This window comes from Eubalaena glacialis, chromosome 19 (assembly GCF_028564815.1).
Source record: "Eubalaena glacialis isolate mEubGla1 chromosome 19, mEubGla1.1.hap2.+ XY, whole genome shotgun sequence".
NCBI classification, from domain to species: domain Eukaryota; kingdom Metazoa; phylum Chordata; class Mammalia; order Artiodactyla; family Balaenidae; genus Eubalaena; species Eubalaena glacialis.
This window is the reverse complement of record NC_083734.1, coordinates 63,160,648-63,180,458: the sequence shown is the minus strand read 5'-3', so window position 1 is coordinate 63,180,458 and position 19,811 is coordinate 63,160,648. Positions and strand designations below refer to the sequence as shown.

Genomic DNA, 19,811 nt, shown 5'->3' with positions numbered 1-19,811 from the left:
TCAATAAAGTCGAAGCAGAAATTCTCTATAAGGTCAAGGCTAACTCAAGCAGAATCTCACTAATCTCTACTCACTGACTTGCTAATTCAATAAATGTTTGAGAGCCAGTGAAACCACCAGATTCTGGGTAAGCACAGAAGACAGGAAGGTAAAAGATGGGTTTGCCCTCAAGGGACAGCCACCTATGGGTAGAGACAGAGACAATGACAGCACAGGGTTGTGAATGTCTTCAGCGAGGGATGTACAGGGGGAACTAAAGGAGCAGCTGAATGGGGCGGGGGGCGGGGGGGGGGGAGAGTCCATGGAGATAGAAGGGATGGTCGGGGAAAGCTTCTGAGACAAGATATGCCCAGTGTGGTCCTCACAGGAAGACTAAGGATTGGCCGGGTGCCATGGGGGAAGGCATTCCAGAGAGAAAACCCAGCATCCTTCCGAGCCTCATCGCAAACTCTAGAGCGTGCGTGGGAGCCATCACTGCTCCTTCGGAAGAACATGACAAGCAGCCCTTGTTACCCTTCTTGGGGCTCCCCGCCCTGAGGTCCCTCTCCTACGGTTAGTAACGTCCGCTCCTCGGAAGTTCTTCTTGGAGTTTACACTCCACTCTGCCTTATAACACCTAGTCATCAGGGTGGGTCTGTCCCTTGGAGTTCCAAAGATAAGCCCACCCTTCTTTCTAGGCTAGAAGCCAGTGCTCATCAACGCCTACAACTTACCCCTTTCTTCACGCTGAACATTCCTGACTGGTTTTCGGGTCTCTGTCCTGTGGTTTCCTGACCATACCAGTTTCTCAACACCTTCCTTAATACCTGCTGTCCATCCTGCACTTCATACTCCAAGTGATGTCTGGTACCCATGGAGGACGCTGCTGCTGCTTTGAATGCTTCAACAGACAGCGAGCGACTGGTATACCCGCTCTGCGTCAATCAACCCTTATTATTCACTGTCAGAAACCACTATGTAATAAGAATGTAATGACTGAATAAACACAATGATGGAATCTCAAAATACTTCATTATGAAAACAAAATATGCTCCTCACAAGATAACTTAGAAGTACTGTCACCAACAGAAAGAACAAGTTTTGTTTTTTCAGAAAAGTCTTGCTAAAAAAAAGAACTTATCACAAGACTTCCTCATTCCTGTCTCCTTCTCCTATCATCAACAGATCAAGAAACTCAGTTAATTCGACTGTATCTGAAAACCCCTCATGACACCATGTCAGTAACAGAAGCCTTCCTGTACCACCGAGATGAAGTCATAGCAACAGTGGTACAGTGGTACATCGCACCCCGAGTGGTGAAGGCAGTTATATCTAGAAGGCAATGCACCCTCGGCAACTTCAACACAGAACTCACTGTTACCTGCCTATCTGGTATTCGTTCTCCTCTTCTTTGTTACTGAACTACCTTGACCTTGCTCTGGGCAGAAATACAGCCAGCTTCAAACAAAACAGAATAAAACTCCCACGTTTTCCAAGTAGGAGTGGCTGTGTGATACAGTCCTGGCCAATAGGATGAAATGAGGTTGTCAGATTGGGTTTCGTGGGGAATCCTTTAAAAGGGAGTAGATTCAACAGGCATCTGTGCTTTGACCTTCACCCTTCTCTTTCCTCCTGTGTGGAACCTGGAAGGGATGGTGATGCAGCAGCCGTCTTACACCCAGGACAACAAAGATGAGGACGAAAGGACGAAAGCCACATGATAAGAAGGCTGAACTAAAAGCCTGGGTCCTTATGGAATCCTGGAGATGCCACATAAGCCCCAGACTTCCCAGTCCAGACATTTTGTTACATGAGAACAAAACCCCTATTTAGTTCAAACCATCGCTTGGCCAGGTTTTCCATTACCCGTGTTGCAAACGGATACACTTAGCCCGTGGCCGCCTAGACGTCTGTAGCAAACAGCTCTGCCAGCACACTGCTGGGCAAAGAATTATTCTCAGGTGGGTGGGTCTGCTCCATTCAGATAACGTCCTGGGAGACCACAGCACTTGGTCACATTTCGAAAGAATTTAGTGGATGAGATTCGAGAGGGGGCAAATATGCCAATTAGAGCTTTTCAAAAATTGTACTATTCCAACAAGATTAAATCCAGAAAAATAATCTATGTCAACTCATCTTAAAAATCAAATTATCATGATTTCAGCTTCCTAGGGTCCTTTCTAGTCCCTGCCCTTCGGTACATAAATTCGGTCATAGTCCTAATCACAGTAATACCTTTATGTTAAGCTTTTGCATGGAGACATCATACAAGCATTTTCCGTGTCTTTACAGTCATCCTTCTTAATGGCTGCACCTATGCTATCGCACGGATGTATCACAATTGACTTAACGACTCCCTACCGCCCACAAGATTGTTAGTAAAAGAAACTGATGACTGCAGAGGGAAATCTAAGAGGACACTGCACTCAAGCCAATATATAGCCATACCCTAATCTTCAATGTTAAGATCCTATTAGATATAAACTATTCTCAAGGTTTCAAATTCAAGACTTATGGTAGTTATCTAGAATGGCTGACATTCAGAATCTGGTGGGTAGTTGGGTATTCTGCTTCAGTAAGACTCATCGTATACATTTTATTTTCTAATGAATTTTATAGACCATATAGTCCTAACGTTAAGATTATGAAGAACATGCTTTTTTGGTTGTCAGGGAGATACGTCCAATCTCACAGTAGGCCTTAGGCTCAACTGGCATGGCCAGTTGACTATCATATGGTATGGCATTATAGTCATAGAAAAGGAAAAATCTCCACTGATCCTAGGACAGTTCCTTTTAGTTACATTATCGGAAGGAAACAAACAAAACCCTGTAAGATTTTTTCATCTCTCTTGTAAAAGTCACATACATTCATCTGGGCAACAAATATTAACTGAGCACTTAGTACATGGCAGGCACAGTTCTAAGTCAAATAGAAGAGTGAGTGAGACAACAGCCCTGTTCGCACGGTGCTTCACGCTGGTGGAAGAGACAGACAGCAATCAAGTGACAAATAAATAGCACGGTTTCCAGGGTGACAAGGACCATCAAAGGTACACAAGGAGGACACGCTAATGGACAATGAAGAGGGGAGGGTGGGAGCTGAAGAGGCCTCTCTGTGGAGTCACCTGAGCAGAGACCGGAATGGTGTCAACGAGCATCGTGAAGATCCGGGCACAAGAATCCACCAGTGCTAAAGCCCTCAGGTGCAAATGAGCTTATTAGCCTGTCCTGTCCGTGAGGTGGACGGGAACCAGATCCCAGTCACCACAGGCCTTGTTGACCAGAGTAAGACGTTTGCATTTCACTGTAATGGTCAAGGAAGGCTACTGCAGGGTGTGGACAGAGCAATGCAATGATGTGATCTGTCCGATACATGCAAACACCACTGGGGATGCTGCCTAGGCGAGAAACTGGAGGGGACAGGAGCAGACACGAGCAGACACAGCAAGATGCTCTTTGGCAAACTGCACGTTTTTCCAGAGGTTATTTCATCGGACTCCCCCATCCTTGGGCTCCTGGATGACCAGGCGTTTAGTAAGTGAGAATATGACCAAACCAAAGCACGTAGCTCCAAGCAGACGGTGGGCATGTGGACTTGCAAGAAGGTCTGCTTCACACATGCACCTGATTTCTTTTTAAATTTTCTACTTGTCACTTTTCTTCCTCACTTCCAGCTCTGTACCTTCAGTTACTCTAAATTACAGATTTGTAATGAGAAAAAAAAACCTGATTAACATGAACTACCTAAACCTTGGTGCATCATTCAAACTTCGCAAATGCAAAAGAAAAGAGGCCTCCCTTTCTAATTTTAAGACCTGCTGTGTGCACTCTCCTTGTTCAAGCTTCCCTGGTCTTTTGTGATTAATTTTAGTAACGGGAGAGCGGCCTGCTTAAGAACAAATGAGTCATGATACAGCTTCATATCTTAGAAACCTAAAATCACCCTCCTGCACGGAAAATATCATTTTCAGGTATGAAATTTCTACCCCATGTTAACTCTCCAAAGCTTCCTGCCTTGAAAAAGAGGTGGGGAGGGACAGGCTAGGGACTTGAGGTTACAGACGGCAAGCAACGTGCACACTGCCTTCTGAAAGGTATTTGTCTTAGGGATGTTTATGACATGAAAAAAACAAACAAACAAACCCTCAACCATTGTTAAACAATGTGTAGGCTGTGCATTTCAAAATATTCTTTCATACAGCAATCTCATAACAATACAAACTTCTCATGAGCATGAATAGCAACCTCTATGACTTCTGCATGGATTATTTATCCTGGCACAATGAGGCGTGTCTTAGACACGCACCTCTGATTTCAAACTGGAAAGAAATCAAAGACTCCTGACTCCTCAGCTTTATCATTTCTCTTTCTCTTGAACTGTGATTTGTTATAAACCTCTCCAGATTAACTGTACAATTAGCAGTGACTTCAAGGAATATAAATCCAAAACATGCAGTTGACAAAACAAGCATTTCCTTTTAATAGGTTCTTTCCCCACCAACATTTAACCCGAAAAACATTCACCAAGTTACAAATCCTGGTCGTACATTTAGCAAAGCACAGTGCAATGGGAATCCTGCATAAGTTCCTCAAACATGGAAGATTCTCTCGACACAGGAAGAAAAAAAACCTTCTAAAAAGGAAATTCACTTCCTAAAGACTAATTTAAAATCAAGAAACGGCTGGTATTGATCTGAGAGAATCTCATGAAACATTTTACAGATATTTATTTTATTTTGGGATCAGAGACTTCATTTTTTCTTCCATTCACTCTTGCAACACACGTTCACGATCGCCTGTGAGTCAGAAATCCTACGAGGCACTGGGAATACAGAGATGGGTGAGGTTCAGGGGAAAGAAAACATCACAACACAACCACAGTAAGTCATCCTGTGGTGACCTGTTAAAGTAATGGCCTGAGCAACCCAGCCCTCCCAGGGCCCACACCTGTGCCCCGTCCCTCTGCGATGGCTAATGCTGTGCGTTAACTTCACTGGACCACGGGGTGCCCAGATATTTGGTCAAACATTATCCTGGGTGTTTCTGGGAGAGTGTTTTTGGATGAGATTAACATTTAAATGCCTGCCAGCCTCCACCGTCTCACGACCTAGTTCTGTATAAGAAATCTCTTTGTGGGAAACACACACACACCTGTGTGCGCACACACACACCTGCACACCCACACACACCTGTGCACACAAATACACACACACACACACACACAGCCTATCAGTTCTGTTTCTCTGGAGAACCCCGAACTAATCTACCTTCACAGGGACCCTGAGCTTGGCCATGTGACTTGCTTTGGTCGTGAGACATCAGGACACATAACGTGTAAGTGCGCTAAGGCTCGCCCTCTTGGAAAACTGCCACCACTATGTAAGAAACCTGTGCTACTCTCCTCTGGAAAGGTCAAGGTGGAGGAGGACCAAGGCTTCCTGGCCAACAGCCACAGCAAACAGCCAGTGGAGTCATCGTGTGTGACCCTGTAGAAACCCTGGGAAAATGTGAAGCAGGAGAGTGGCACAGTCGTGTCATGGCAGTGACATTCTTCTTAGAACCTGGCTTTCCACCCTTGGACTATCAGTCTCAAAATAAATGCGTTTTGGGAACAGGCTGGATTATAAAAATAAATAGAAATGTGGAATGAAACAAAATGATTAGGACAATTGACCTTCCCTCTGTCCATCTCACCTCCTGCTCATAACAGACTATGATTGAGGGCGTTTGCTCACAGCTTCTGGTGCAACACAGTATAAACAGCTGTCAGCAAAGCAACTCTCCCACTGGTTTCATCTCTCTCGGCCACTGTCGAAGGCCTAGACAGAATTCCTACTAAGTAGGTTCATTGACTGTTGTCATTGTTTTGGACCCTTGCTCTCACTGTAAAGAAAGAAATGTCACAGAAAACCCTCCATCTTCCTTCCTCTCCTAGCCCCTAGGAAATGCACTTCTTTTTGACCATAGACTTTTCCTGAGTCTCCCACTGGCAATTTATTAAACAGCAAAAACAGAGCCAAGGTGGAGAAGGTATTAGCTAATTGAATGGGACTCCTTCTTCAGTTTATCAAAGAGTGACTCATTAAAATCCAGGAACAAGCTCTGGCATAAGCCAAAGAGCTCTCTGGGCTGGCTTTCAGCTTAGCGTGAACCCACTTGCAATGAATCTTTCCAGAAACCCAGGGTCCTGGGAAGCCCTACCTTCCCATTTTCTTGAGGAGAACCAGAATCAAGTCTCCAAATGGCTTCAGGCTCTCACCTGGTCCCATCACATGCTGTAGTCTTCACTACTGGGCACTGTCAGTCCTCCTGGTGAACACTTTTACTGTTAACATCTTGGGATTTTATCATCTCAAGTTTCTTACTGTTTTGAGATTTCTCATAGACACACTGACCCCAGACTCCGACCCCCAAAATAGAGCCTTCGCCAACAGAAAGCCTGCCCCTGAAGTTGGCTTCTACTAACCAACCATGTGGCACCAAAGAAAGAACAGGGTTGGAAGCAGAGAGACCTGGGTCAAAGCTCACCACTTACTGCTGGACTCTGGCAGGTCGCTTAACCACCCCCAAGCCTCCATTTTCACATCTGTACAATGAAGATAATAACGTGTGCATTTATGTGGGTTATCCACGGAAGTAATCATCTGAATAAATAATCATGTTGATTCATATGTATGACTTCCCACTAAGGATAAGCTATTTGAAGACAAAGACCATGTTTTTTTTTTAACCTTTGCATCTCATAGCACCTAGCATGAAATAAACGCTCAAGAAACATTTAACAATTACAAATAATAACAGAAAAAGCACCAGACATAGAGATGATAAGTACACATCAGGTACCATCATAAAGATGTCATGACTTGTGAAGCAGAACTTCTATCTCTGAGCTCCCAATGATTTGAGCCACAAGTGGCCCCAGACTCCAGTTCTCAGGCACAGGTTAAGTTGGTTGTTTGTACATCATGAACTGTCTGATATTACTAAGTCACTTGGTATGGGTCAGAAAAAATAAGGAAGCCTTCATACCAATTTTTGACCCCAATCAGTCAAAAGCTATTGTCCAAATTCACCATTTTTTTAAACTAAACTCCAAATAGCTGAGACCATGGTTTGAAATGACTACTGTAAGGAGAAGGAAAGCCCATCAGGTGTGGCTTCCACCCTGCGAGGTGACATAATAATGCTGATGAAACATCCATTCCTAAGTTCTGGGCAAGTTCAGTAACAATCTCACGCGTAGCTAAAACTAGCCAAGTAATTCAAGATCATGTAAATACAACTGGTGATCAAATTAGGTTATCAGACCTTCATCCGCTCATTCTCTGGTTCAACAACTATTCTTTGTGCACCCATTCTGTGCCAGGCTCTGCACCGGGCTGTTGGTTTCCAAAGGGAAACGACAGAGGACAGCCCCATGAAGAATTCACTGTGTAGGCATGACCGTCAAGGAAGACAACAATTTTCTAGAATGGGTATTAACTAAAAGTGTCCGTGAGAAGCTACGCAACGATTCCTACGTGTTTTCCATGCTTCAGGCACAAAAGTCGCTTTCAAATCTGATGTCAGAGACAGTTTATAATTTTCCCAAGAAAATCACTGTCTACCTTATCATCTTACCCCCTTTTTGACCAAAAATGATACCACCCACCTTAATCACACCCCTTTTTCAGATCTGGCTCCACTGGGCTTTTGACTGCTTCCCCTAAACAATCACACCACACTCTCAAAGGCTGACAGGGGGCAAGAGGAGAGATTTTAAAAAGAATGAGTTGCTGGCCGTACGTGCCATTCTGAGCGTAGAGTTCCAAAGACATTCGTGCAGTGGCAACTTCAGCCATTGGATTAAGCTGAAAAGCCCCCGGGATGACCCTCTCAAGAACAGGTCTCCTGGCCCCCTGGTTCCCGCACAGGGCACCTTCTCTATTTTCACACCACACACACCCCCTCTTCTCACTGGCGCATCAAGAGGATGGATGTCCCACCCTCCGCGGCCCCCTGTAGCGCATCAGAACTGCAGATGGGGATGCAAGTGTTGGAGGCTATTTTTAATTCACAGCTAAATTAATTTGGTGCAAAAGTAGCAGGAGTCCCTTCCCTTGTAGGAAATACTTCTGTTACTGTGAATCTGGTACATAAAATAATCCACCCACTGAAGAACAGAATTAGCACGGGAGCTTTGGGTTGGGTTTGTTTCCCCGAAATAACTTCTTTTCCAGGTTTCCTGTGGCAGCATGGCACGTGAGGAGTGCAGAGCAGGGTTTCAGGACCGGCGAGGCTTCCACTCAGAGGTTCACCTGGGGGGAATCCCACCAGGATCTGCAGAACATGGCGGGTCTCTCTGGCCTGTGCTCTTTTAACGGGTCCTCTTGCAAGGATGTGTCACCTGAGTTTACACACCACCGGGTAGCAGCATTTGGCGAGGGATGAACTCCCTTAAGCCAGCAGGAGAAACAGGAAAATACTGGTCTACTTGTTTTTAAAAGAACATTTTGAAAAAATAAAATTGAAATAAATCTTAAAAATGTCACCACCTTCAGGAAGCCTTCCCTCATTCTTCCATGAGATGCACTCTCCCCTCCACTCAAACTCAACAACAGCTTATTTCTTCCCCCACTGATGGCAGCCGTCACATGCAACCTTAGAGTGTGAGGCTCTGCATCCTTTTCATCAGAGAGGATGCACTGGGAAGGCAGGACCTGTCGGTCACCTTTTTATCTTCACAGCTTGAAGCCCTCGGTAAACATTTAGGTGACAAAATATTATTTAGGGTTGAAAACAACTGTAAAGATCACCAAGTTCAATCTCCCTATTGATGAATAAGAAAAGCACGATCTAGAAAGGTTTTCAGTGACTTGGCAGGGCAAGGCTCCCAGTTCCTGCTCTGAGACTCTCTTTACCTCACTCTGCTGAATTTTATTTATTTATTTTTTTTGAAGGGGAGGGAAATCTTTCTCCTTATTTTCTTTTTTCTTTTTCTTTTCTTTTTTTTAAAAAAATTTTTGGCCGTGTTTGGTCTCCGTTGCTGCACACGGGGCTTTCTCTAGTTGCGGCGAGTGGGGGCCACCCTTCGTCCCAGTGGCTTCTCTTGTTGCGGAGCACGGGCCCTAAAGCACGCAGCCTTCAGTAGTTGTGGTGTGCGGGCTCAGTAGTTGTGGCTCACAGGCCCTAGAGCACACGGGCTCAGTAGTTGTGGCTCGCGGGCTCTAGAGCGCAGACTCAGTAGTTGTGGCACATGGGCTTAGTTGCTCCGCGGCATGTGGAATCTTCCTGGACCAGGGCTCGAACCCGTGTCCCCTGCATTGGCAGGCGGATTCTTAACCACTGCGCCACCCGGGAAGTACCTCTGCTGAATTTTAAATGCCACTTTTTAGCACCTGCACCTTTTACAAATCACACTTTGTTGGTTCAGGAACGTAAAAACTGTTTGGGGTATAACAGGGGTTTTCTCACACAATGGTCTTGTTTCCCTATTACATGTAAAAGCACACTTTGTGAAAATAGAAGATCCACTAATTAAATTTATTTCTAGATTTATTTTACACGTTCCGAGTTTTGTTATAAATGCAGCTTTGAAAGGTTGAAATTTAAACAACTTAGCAGCCTTTTTTCCTTTGCTCAGTTTCTAAGACACCGAGAAGAACTTGAGAACAAGAGAATTCGCAGGCTGTCAAAAGGCAAAGCAGGCAGCTCCGTCCTCTGGACACACGGCTGCCCGCGGGGTCCAGCTCCCTCCGGACCCGGACGCTGCTCCTGCTTTGCAGCAACTTGTGCACTGGGTCCCATTTTTGGCTGTGAGTCAGTCATTTATGGTCAATGCTCTCAGCTTCTTCAGAGGGCTCGGTCTCACGGGCTTCACAGACTTGAAGGGGCACCCAGATCAGAAGCAAGCTTCCCGGCCTTGTAACAAGTCGGTTCATCTCCTCACTTGTGCTCCTGCAAACATGCAGGCGGCTGCAGCCACCTCCTGATGCCACCTGCATGGAGGGGGCTCCCCCCAACCCGGGAAGCTTCAGTAATCACCCCGGAGGTTATTTTTAAATCCTCTGAATTCGACTCAGTTGGACGGCTCAGATATAAGAAGAGTAAAGCCCTTCAGGAATCGTTTCTCCCCGGACAGGCCAGGGGCACCGGCCGGTGAGGATGCATCAGGTGAATAAAGGCAGGGAGACTGCGCAAAATGCAGACCAAAACCCAGGAAGCCGATGACCTCCAGGGCTTGAAGCCTTTCAACAGACCCCCCTCCACCTTCTCCAATGTCCACATACCCAGCACACAGGGCAAACCTCCCAAGGGTTACGTTTAAAGAGTTGTTGAGCACTTGTGTCATCTTAAACACGTCACATCAGACTCTCCTCTCCCTACACTTGTACAGATTGAAGGGGGTGCGTCCGGACATGATCCTTCACAGCAGGACTGAGGTTGGTGTGAGCCTCTCTCTAAAAGTGACGCTTCGTGGCTTTTCTCACTGAAGGCGCAGAGAAAACAAAGTATGGAAAACAAGGATTTAAAGCGCTAACATACACGCACACACGCGCACACACACAGAAGCACGCACACACCCTGGAAACCCAGGTACCTCGTGTTCCCTCTGGCGGGAGGGGAGTCACACGGAGGCACAATTCTCGAGGGGCAGAGGTTGTCCTAAGCACAGGGAGGAGCTCCAGACTGAAGGACAAAGAGGCTTCGAGATGGAAATTGTAAAAGCGCAGGGAAGGGGCCTGAGGAGGAGCCGGGCCCTCAAGCCCCCACCGGCCGGGCCCTGCAATCACAGTCTCTGGATGCCAAGGACCAAAAGGCAGAAGTTCCCCTTGGAGAAGAGTGCACAGTCCTTTTTGATCAGACAGGCAGGACTGGCCGATTATTCTGTACCTTTTTAGTAGCTCGCCCACTTCTTTCTCTCTCAGATTCGAAAAAAGCTCATCTCGTAACTTAAATGTTGAGTATATTAACATGTGAGGCAAGTCAGCACACACACAGATGAGCGGGAGCAGATCACAGGTGTGCCCGTCGTTACGCTTCACGGCGAAAAGCTCTTTGCTAACACCCTGTACCTGGCCCCAGGCTGGGAGGAGGGTGGCCACAGCCATCAGCCCCAACAGGATAAAATTCTGAGCGGGAAAGGAGCTGCTGAAGATAATTAACAGCCATAAACAAGCATCAACCAAGGCTTTCCCAGGTAAGCAAGTCTGTCCTGTGCAAACCCGGATGTGTGTTACCATCTACGTGGAATATTAGGAGCCAACAGAGGATTCAGAACAAGATCACAGATGGGATCAGCGTTGGCCGACAGGCCCTTTAGGGGATCGTGAACTTGGCCTCTCACCCTCCTGGCCTCCTCCCGGTCCCCTTCCCTGCCTTTCCTCTCCCATCTGATCTGCAGGATGGAGCTCCTCAGAGCTCTCTCCTGGCCTCTAACTTCTTTTCTTCTACCTCTGTAATCTCCCTCAAGGCAAGATGATCCACTTGGAATGCCTTAAAAAAACAAAAACCAAAAAAACCCAACCAGAACAATCAGAACAAGCACCGAAGGTAGGAATCATTTGGAGCAAATCATTTAAGCATTAGCGGCCAAAGAGGTCCAGCACACGCCATCCAGAAATGCCTACTCTCCCGGGCCTCCCCTGCAATTTTTTTTTCAGTTAAAAATATGACTTTCCATGTAACAGCTCAAGTTCCCCTCCACTGGATGTATTTTAGGCACTGGTGCTTCCCCCACCCCCAAGCTCCCACTCTGCTCTGCGAACCTCGCTTTTCAGCCAACAAGGGATGCAAGGGAGAGACTCAGCAGAGACGGCAGAGTTAGGACACAAATCAGAGAGATGAGGTATTCACATGTGGGCAGTTTCAGAGATCATTTGTTCAGCGAAACAGACGCTGAATTATTCAAGTCAACAGGAGCATTTATAATACCTAATGAAAGGCAGCAAGGATCCCATGAAACAAACTAGGAACAGTTTGTTACCTCGGCCAAAGGCAGTGAGGGCCCTACTAGTTAATCAACCGTTACAAATAAACTGAAGGGCGATTTATGTTCATTGTAAAATGTGTCAACATTTTCCAAAAAGAACTGCCTTGTGTTTGTGAAAGCTACAGCTATAAATTTGGTAGGTTTAGCCTACGTGCCACCCAGAGCTGAAGAGTACAAACAAGATAACAGGAAATTCTCCTCTGAGCCTGGGATAGTCCTGCCAGGGTTCAAAAGGACTATAAATCTATTCATTAGTAAAAGCCAAAGTTATACGAAATGAACTGGTAAGTCTTTCCATTAACGGTATGTGCCAGAACAACAGTAGTTCAGGCATTAAAAAAATTAAACTCAGAAACCCTCATCAACATAAAATAATAGTTTCCAGCCTACTTACATCAGTGTCAGGTCCTTTATCCGCACCCGGACAAGAAAAAGTAACGAATTCATGGCACCTCTTGTGAACCACAAAACAGCAAACTGGTGGAGAGAAAAGAAAACTAAAATTAGTAAAGTCTAGATTGAATATACAAAACTTTGTTTTTCCCAACAGGGCTACATGCTGTCAGAAGCCAATTTAATTTCACTACAGAAAGAATCTCATAAACAGAAATCAGAAGGCATTTCATTCCAGACTCAGCCACATTTGGTTTTTGGGTTTTTTTAATAAATTTATTTAGTTATTATTTATTTTTGGCTGCGTTGGGTCTTCGTTGCTGCACGCGGGCTTTCTCTAGTTGCAGCGAGCAGGGGCTGCTCTTCGTCGTGGTGCATGGGCTTCTCAGTGTGGAGCCATGGGCTCTAGGCGTGTGGGCTTCAGCAGTTGTGGCTCGCAGGCTCAGCAGTTGTGGCACATGGGCTTCAGTAGTTGTGGCTCGCGGGCTTAGTTGCTCCGCGGCATGTGGGATCTTCCCGGACCAGGGTTCGAACCCGTGTCCCCTGCATTGGCAGGCGGATTCTTCACCACTGCGCCACCAGGGAAGTCCCCACATTTGGTACTGACTGGACTCCTACATAACAGAACCACAAAATGCCAGCACGGACAGGGCCCAGGGAGACCTAAACCTTAGTTCCTCTTCTCTAAAGTTGAGGGGAAGTGCTAGGGATTGTAAGACAGTTCTCCCAAGGTATAAACCAGGAAGCAACATGTAAAGTACTGTACACTCTCCTCCACCAACACAGAGGTGTGTAAACGTTGATAAACACTAGACCCTATTAGTTAGAGAATAATTTATTATAAATAATACGTGTATATCCCCAACTGTGGGTGCAGAACTTCCTTAGAAGAATTCTGAACGTCAAGAACTCCTGAAGACACAAACCCAACCTACAGAAAACAGCCCTCTGAAGTGAAGAAAAGCTAGGGTGCATCCTCACATCCCTCTTGTCTATGCCTGCTCGGCACTAGCTGGGAGGGGACCCGCAAATCTACCAAATGCACGACACAAAGCGTTTTCCAAACTCAGCACGGTTTGGTAAGTATTCCCGAAGATGAATCAGTAACTGAATCACTAGTTATAGAAATTAATAAGTAACCTAAGATTTTTATGAAAAGTATAACATGGAGGATACAAAAAAATAAATGACTGAGGTCACTCTTCCTTAAAAGCTTCCGGTTCAGCTCCAAAGGGCATAACCCACTACTCTATTGTTCTTTGCTGAACAGCACGCTAAGAAACAATATTCCCTCAGAAATACTGGGTGAGTCCTTAGTCTTTAGTGCAGAAGGCAGGCTAGAAATTCCCAGGTTCCTAGCTCTCGTCTACTCCCACAAGCGATACTATCAGTACACCTTCCTGCACATGTGTCAGTAGATAAAGCCAACTGAACAGGGTCAGGCCCAGGAGAGGGTGGGAGAGGCTGGCAGGTTTGCCCAGAGCCAAGACCCTAAAACTAAGGGAGCATTTAGGGGCCAGTAAGACATTCAGGATATTTGTGGTCAGCATGAGCAGCCCCGAAAGGCGTGAACCAGAATAACACAGAACAAAAGCAGTGCTTCTGAAGGGCCAATGGTGGTGATGGGAAGAATGCACTGGAACAGGTCCGGCCGTAAGGGCCGGTGGAAGCCCACTGTAGAGTCTGGGAATGAAAGTGATCACCCATCACTATTCAGTCTGTAAGAGATGGAGGTAAGAGATGTCAGGGAAGTCGAAGAACTGATGGGACCTGACAGCTGACCGCAGACACCGTCTGTCGAGCCTCCTGCTCTGTGTCACTTGGATGGGTCATCTCACCTGCACGATCTCACTGAATCCTCATAACACTACATATGCTCTGACGCCTACATTTTACAGAAGGGAAAACGCTGTACTGATCTCTGCCGTCTAGCATGTTACAAGGGCACAGGGTTTGCAGACAGAAGAGACGGTGGGAGAGGACAGACGGACGGAGAGACGGACGGGGCAGACAGACGAGGGCCTTAGGTACAGTCACCCTCCTCCACGTAGCGGAGCAAGGACTCGAACTAAGGTCTGCTGGACCCTACAGCCCTTCCCGCCACCACGTCACACTGGTGGGCAGGAGAGCAAAAGCTGCTGAAGGTGGTGCCAAGATTCTGCACGTGGGTGCCAGGAAAATGGGTACATGAAAACATAATCTTAAGTATATTTAATAAATATATACACATAAATACATGTATGTGTGTGTGTCTATGCGGGTGTATACATATGAAACCTGGAGGATGAAGATGGGGGTAAACCACGTCAGAGAAGCAAGATAAAGGATGACTGTTTTCTTTTTAAACAGTTTTATTTTAAGTATTTAAGTATTATGGTCATAATACAAGGTCACTGTAAAAGTACATCTTTTATAAAAAAACTTCAGGCTCCGCATGAGCAGGCAGAATCGGACAAGTGAGGGGACCACCCACAGGAAGGTGAGCGCTCAAGATCTCATAAGGAGCATCCTTCCAGAAGCAGAGAGGACCTGAGGGAGGGGCTCTCTCGGGCTGCTGCCCACGGGGCACCACTGGGGCCGGAGGCGGGTACTGTAAGGGCGCAGAGGAAAGAGCCCCTGGCTGCCCGGGCACGGCCCAGACGCTGCAAAAGGGCAGCACGTCACTCCTAACAGCCTTCAGAGCAGCGGGCTCTCCCGGTGTTGCTGCAGCACCCCCATCACGACACTCCCTAAGGATGGATAATGGGCTCAGATTAATCCCGTCAGCTCGCTCTCCCCAGACAGAGTCAGCTTTCACTCGCTGGGATTAGGATGATAAGTCACTGAAGGGAGAGGGCCACGGGAGCCCTATTTCCTCATCACAGTTTATTATGGATGTGGTGTTTTGAAGGGAAAAGGAGCATTCTGATTCCCTACTTAATCATTCAAACAGTCGTGTCTTTCATCTCTTTTCTGTCCATCTCATTCAGGTGGACACTGAAGAAAATCCACATTTATCAGATCCCTTTGGCTAGTTCGGTGTTTGCACCTGTCCTTTCAATCCCCCTTTACCTGTCAGTGCAATTACATCCCTCCAGCTGGCCGTGTATCAACTGCACACCTTAAATCGCACGTCCAATTTTATCCTGAAAAGAACCCTCACTGCACAATATAATCCGAAAGGGCAGCAAAACCCCTGCCCACCCCAAAATCACTTCTCCCCAACCTGCCTCAGTGGCCCCTCTCGCCCCACCTTACATCTAAAGTGCCTGTACTCACTCCCCCAACGGGAGAGGGGGGAGAAGGGTCCAGAAAGCTGCTCCCCCAGGAGAGTTATCAGGGGATAAAGACCCTGCAAGGCCCATTCAAAGACTCAAGATTCAGACCTAATGAAGAAGAACATGCCAGCACCCACGCCCGGCATGGGGGGCAGATTAAGGAGAGGAAGCACCAGAGACCCTCTCGGCTCACTCCCACCCCAGCTGCAGGGAGACTGGGCGGCCAGGAAGAGGAGCTGGGCTGGAGTTGACTCCAGCCGGAAGCAGCACTGCCTGGGAAAGGCTGCCCAGGAAACTGAGCAAGGGCCACACGCTCCAAAATCCCGGACAGCTGGCCTTGACCTCTGGTTTCAGGTTCTAAACTAAGTTGGGTAATTCTTACTTCGTAAGACAATGAAACACCAACATTTGAGAAGTCTTGCTAGTGCAGCTGAAGAATGAGGAAAGGACTGAATAAAACAAGAGAATGCCCTGGGTCCACCAGGGGAGCACAGACTTCCTTGGGCTAACAATTAGGTGCTATTGTTTCTATCCTTTATTATTTGGAATTCTGAAAGTCTGCATCTCACCACGTTCTGTGGGGCAAGGGAATCGGGGAGCGTGGAGGGTCAGGGGGATCACACAGGACACTTTCCATACATATTTGCTTGACCTTGGCAGGCAAGGAGGAAGAAGTGGAGACACAGGGCCTGGCAGCTTCTTCCTGCCCTATGGTTTGTGTCCTGGAGCTGGACCCCTGGCCCCTCAAGGAGCCTTTGCTGAAGCAAGCCCAGGCTGGCCTATACGACTCCGGATGGGGTTTCATTTTCAAAGACTTTGGGTCACCTCTGCTTACGTAACCAAATGAGAGGTTTGAAGATACAAAGCTATCCTGCAGCTTGAAGCCACAAAGTAAATCTTCATTCAATTATTTTCTAAGCACAAAATGGCTTTTCTCTAATCCTCTGTGATGCACTTCTGCTGCCTGGCAGTGACGGATGACACACGGCACTAAGCAAACGACACGGAGGACAAAAAAATCATCAAGACCACAGGCCTGGACAGACAGCGATTCTTAATGTCACCTGGCTCTAAAATTGAGAATATTCACTCTCCTGATCCGTACTGCAGGCTGATCTTACTTATGGAAGTCAAATGGATGGAAATTAAGGCGAGTTTTCGCCATCTGTCAAAAGTACGTTTCAGATACAGAACAAATAAGTCACCTATGTTTGGCTCAAGAATTCGTAAAAATTCCCCCCCCCCAAAAAAATAGAGGTGTGTGTGGTGACGCTGACCTATTGATGTTCACAGCGGTTCTCAATCACGATTGCTAGTTTCAAGAGAACAAAAACCAGTAGAGGGTGGGCTGAAATCCACCCAGAGAAACAACACCCCCTTCTGACTCTGTTCCCCCACCCACGAATTTGATACGAGCGGGCTCAGCGGTAACGAGTCTTGGCCCATCACACACACCGGGTGGACCTGAGTGCTTTGTCTCTGTGTCAAATGTCATCGTCACACAGATGGACAACTGGGAGCTCGTGATACTGGACAATGTTTCCTAGAGTGATCGTGGGCAAATGGGAAGCCCAGAAACATCTTCCATCCTCCATTCATGCACAGAGCTTTACTTAAAAAGAAAAAAAGCATGGTGAACTGATGCCACATAACAAGGAATCAGCTGCAGTTAAGTGCTTCTTGCTCATCAATGCAAATTCCTCCTTAAAAATGCCACCAACACGATCACACACAAAAAAGGTGATTAGTCACTACTTCATACCTACTAGGAAGGCTATTATTAAAAGAAAGAAGAAAACAAAGTACCAGGTGATGGTGAGGATGAGACGAAACTGGAACCTTTGTCCACTGCTGGTAAGAATGTTAAAATGGTACAGTCCCTGTGGACAACAGTGCAGCTGTTTCTCAAGAAATTAAACACAGAACTACCCTACCATCCAACAATTCCACTTTCGGGTATAAGACCAAAAGAACCGGAAGCGGATCTCAAGCAAGAGATTTGTGCCCTGGTGTTCATAACAGACTTAATTGCAGTAGTGAAATGTGGAAACAACCTTGATGTCCATCAAGAGATGGATGGATCAACAAAATGTGCTCTATACATACAATGTAACATCATTCAGCCTTAAAAAGGAAATTCTGACACCTGCTACAACATGGATGAACCTGGAAAACATTATGCAGAGTGCAGTAGGCCAGTCGCAAAAGAACAAATACCGTATGATTCCACTTATATGAGATCCCTAGAATTCGCAGAGATGTAAAGTAGAACAGAGGTGATGTGGGGTGTGGGTGGGTACAGAGTTTGTTTGGAATGATAAAGGATTTTGGAAATGGTAAGTGGTGATGACTGTACAACCTTGTGCATATACTAAATGCCACTGAACTGTACACATAAAAATGGTTAAAATGGTAAATTTTATGTTATGTATAGTTTACCACGATATAATTTAAGTAATGCGTCAAACTAGAGTGACTGACATTTATGAAGTTATAAGCAAGGGGCACAGCTGTAGAGTCTTGCTTATGTGAATTTATGATTTTCTTGTGTTCACAGTTGAGTTACAGCTCCAAAACCAAGGAAGTATTTACTTCCATTTCATAAGATTCTACACAAAGTCCATGCCAGATTAGAGTGGGGACATGGGGAAAATTGAGTTTCAGAGCCAAGGACTCACACGATCGTGTAGGATTAGAGATGGGCTCCTTTGACTCTCACATCTCACATGCGAATAGTCAGCATCAGTACCAGCGATGGAAACAAGGACCTTCACCCTGTGAGCCCGGCTTTCCTACCAAATCCTTGAGATACTTTGTCACTTCATTACACGCAAAATGGGATCATCCCTGTTCACACTTCACAAAGATCGCCATGCTCATTGCGGGGAAAAAATACATACTTAGGTATCATTTTCCATTTCTTTTTAAACAATAATTCCCTTTCACCTTCAAGTCTTAAGACCATATCATTTCAAATTCAGTTCACAGTCACGTAACATGGAACATATGCATAAAAACTTTGTTGTCCAAAATTAATGGGGTAAAAGCCATTATGTAACGAATCCTGAATTCAAAAAAGGAACCTACTAAATTTAATAGTTTGACTTCATTTAGAGTAGAAGATGGGTAGCTGAGCTTCTGCGAGTTCCTTTTTTTAAATACATAAATGGCTGTCATCATGTGAGATGGTTTTAATTAAATTTTGCTTAGCTGGAAGGGATTAATGGAAGGTAAGTAACGTCACGTCGGAATGCAGTGAAATGAAAATCTCTAAGGCGAGCGAGCTGCTTTCAGCTTTGTAGGGAAAGTAACGAAAAACTGAGCTTATATTATATTTGCATGTTAAAAGAAAATTATTGGTTTCAGATTTGTAACAATGCAAACAGTCTTCTCATGTGATACACATTAAAGTTGTATGAAAACAAATCAGATCAATGTGCTTTATCACATAATATAAGGAATGCCATTCTTCAGCCGGCACACTGATTCTGCCCCTATGCCTTTGTGCACATTCTCCCAAATAGACCCTGTCAAAACCCCTAATATTCCTATTTCTGACCAGGCAGCCCCCTTCTCCCCCTCCCCAGAAGAATCACCTTTAACGTCCTCTCAACTTTCCCTCTAACGTCACCAAGTCCCACGGATGCTTCCTCGTTTGCGTTCCTCCCTGGCTGGAACTGAGATGTATTTTGAAGAAAGAGCTGAGGAACTGAACCTGAGGTGTGAAGGAAGGGGAGCCAGAGGTGATCCCCACATTCTTAGCCAGAGGATCTAGGCCAACAGTGTTGCCATGCTACAGCCAAGAGGAGAGCCCTGAGGCGAACAGCGCAGAGAAGACCAAGGGGGAAGAGACAGACAGACAGACAGAGACCGGATCTCAGTGTCGGCGTGGCACTCGCCCTCCAGGTCCGTGATCTGTCGAACACCCTTTAAATTTTTCATTTCCTTCATATACACCTGTACCTTCATACATCCCATCTAATTTAATACATCTGAATACAGAAGCGCGTGTCATACATGCTTTTTATGGTTAACGCCAGCTGGACCCGAGCTGTCTGCATCTGCAGCTGAAGGACCTGAATGACACAGGGAGAACCGGCAGGTGGTGGAAATGAACGGAGGAGACCAAAAGGCAAGAAAGAACCGACCTGGACGTGGGGACCCGCAGCCTGGGCCAGCCGTTCACGGGAATTACGCTAGCTGAAGGAG

General features: G+C 46.1%; 1 protein-coding gene across 2 annotated transcripts in view; it reads right to left on the bottom strand.

The window, feature by feature from the left end:
* PRKCA (protein kinase C alpha) overlaps positions 1-19,811 on the bottom strand; it is a 360,902-nt gene that overhangs the window by 202,673 nt on the left and 138,418 nt on the right. For both annotated transcript variants that reach the window (XM_061175760.1, XM_061175761.1), the window contains one exon: positions 12,347-12,429. In XM_061175760.1, the coding sequence (XP_061031743.1) occupies positions 12,347-12,429 (83 nt within the window). The remainder of the gene's footprint in view (positions 1-12,346; positions 12,430-19,811) is intronic.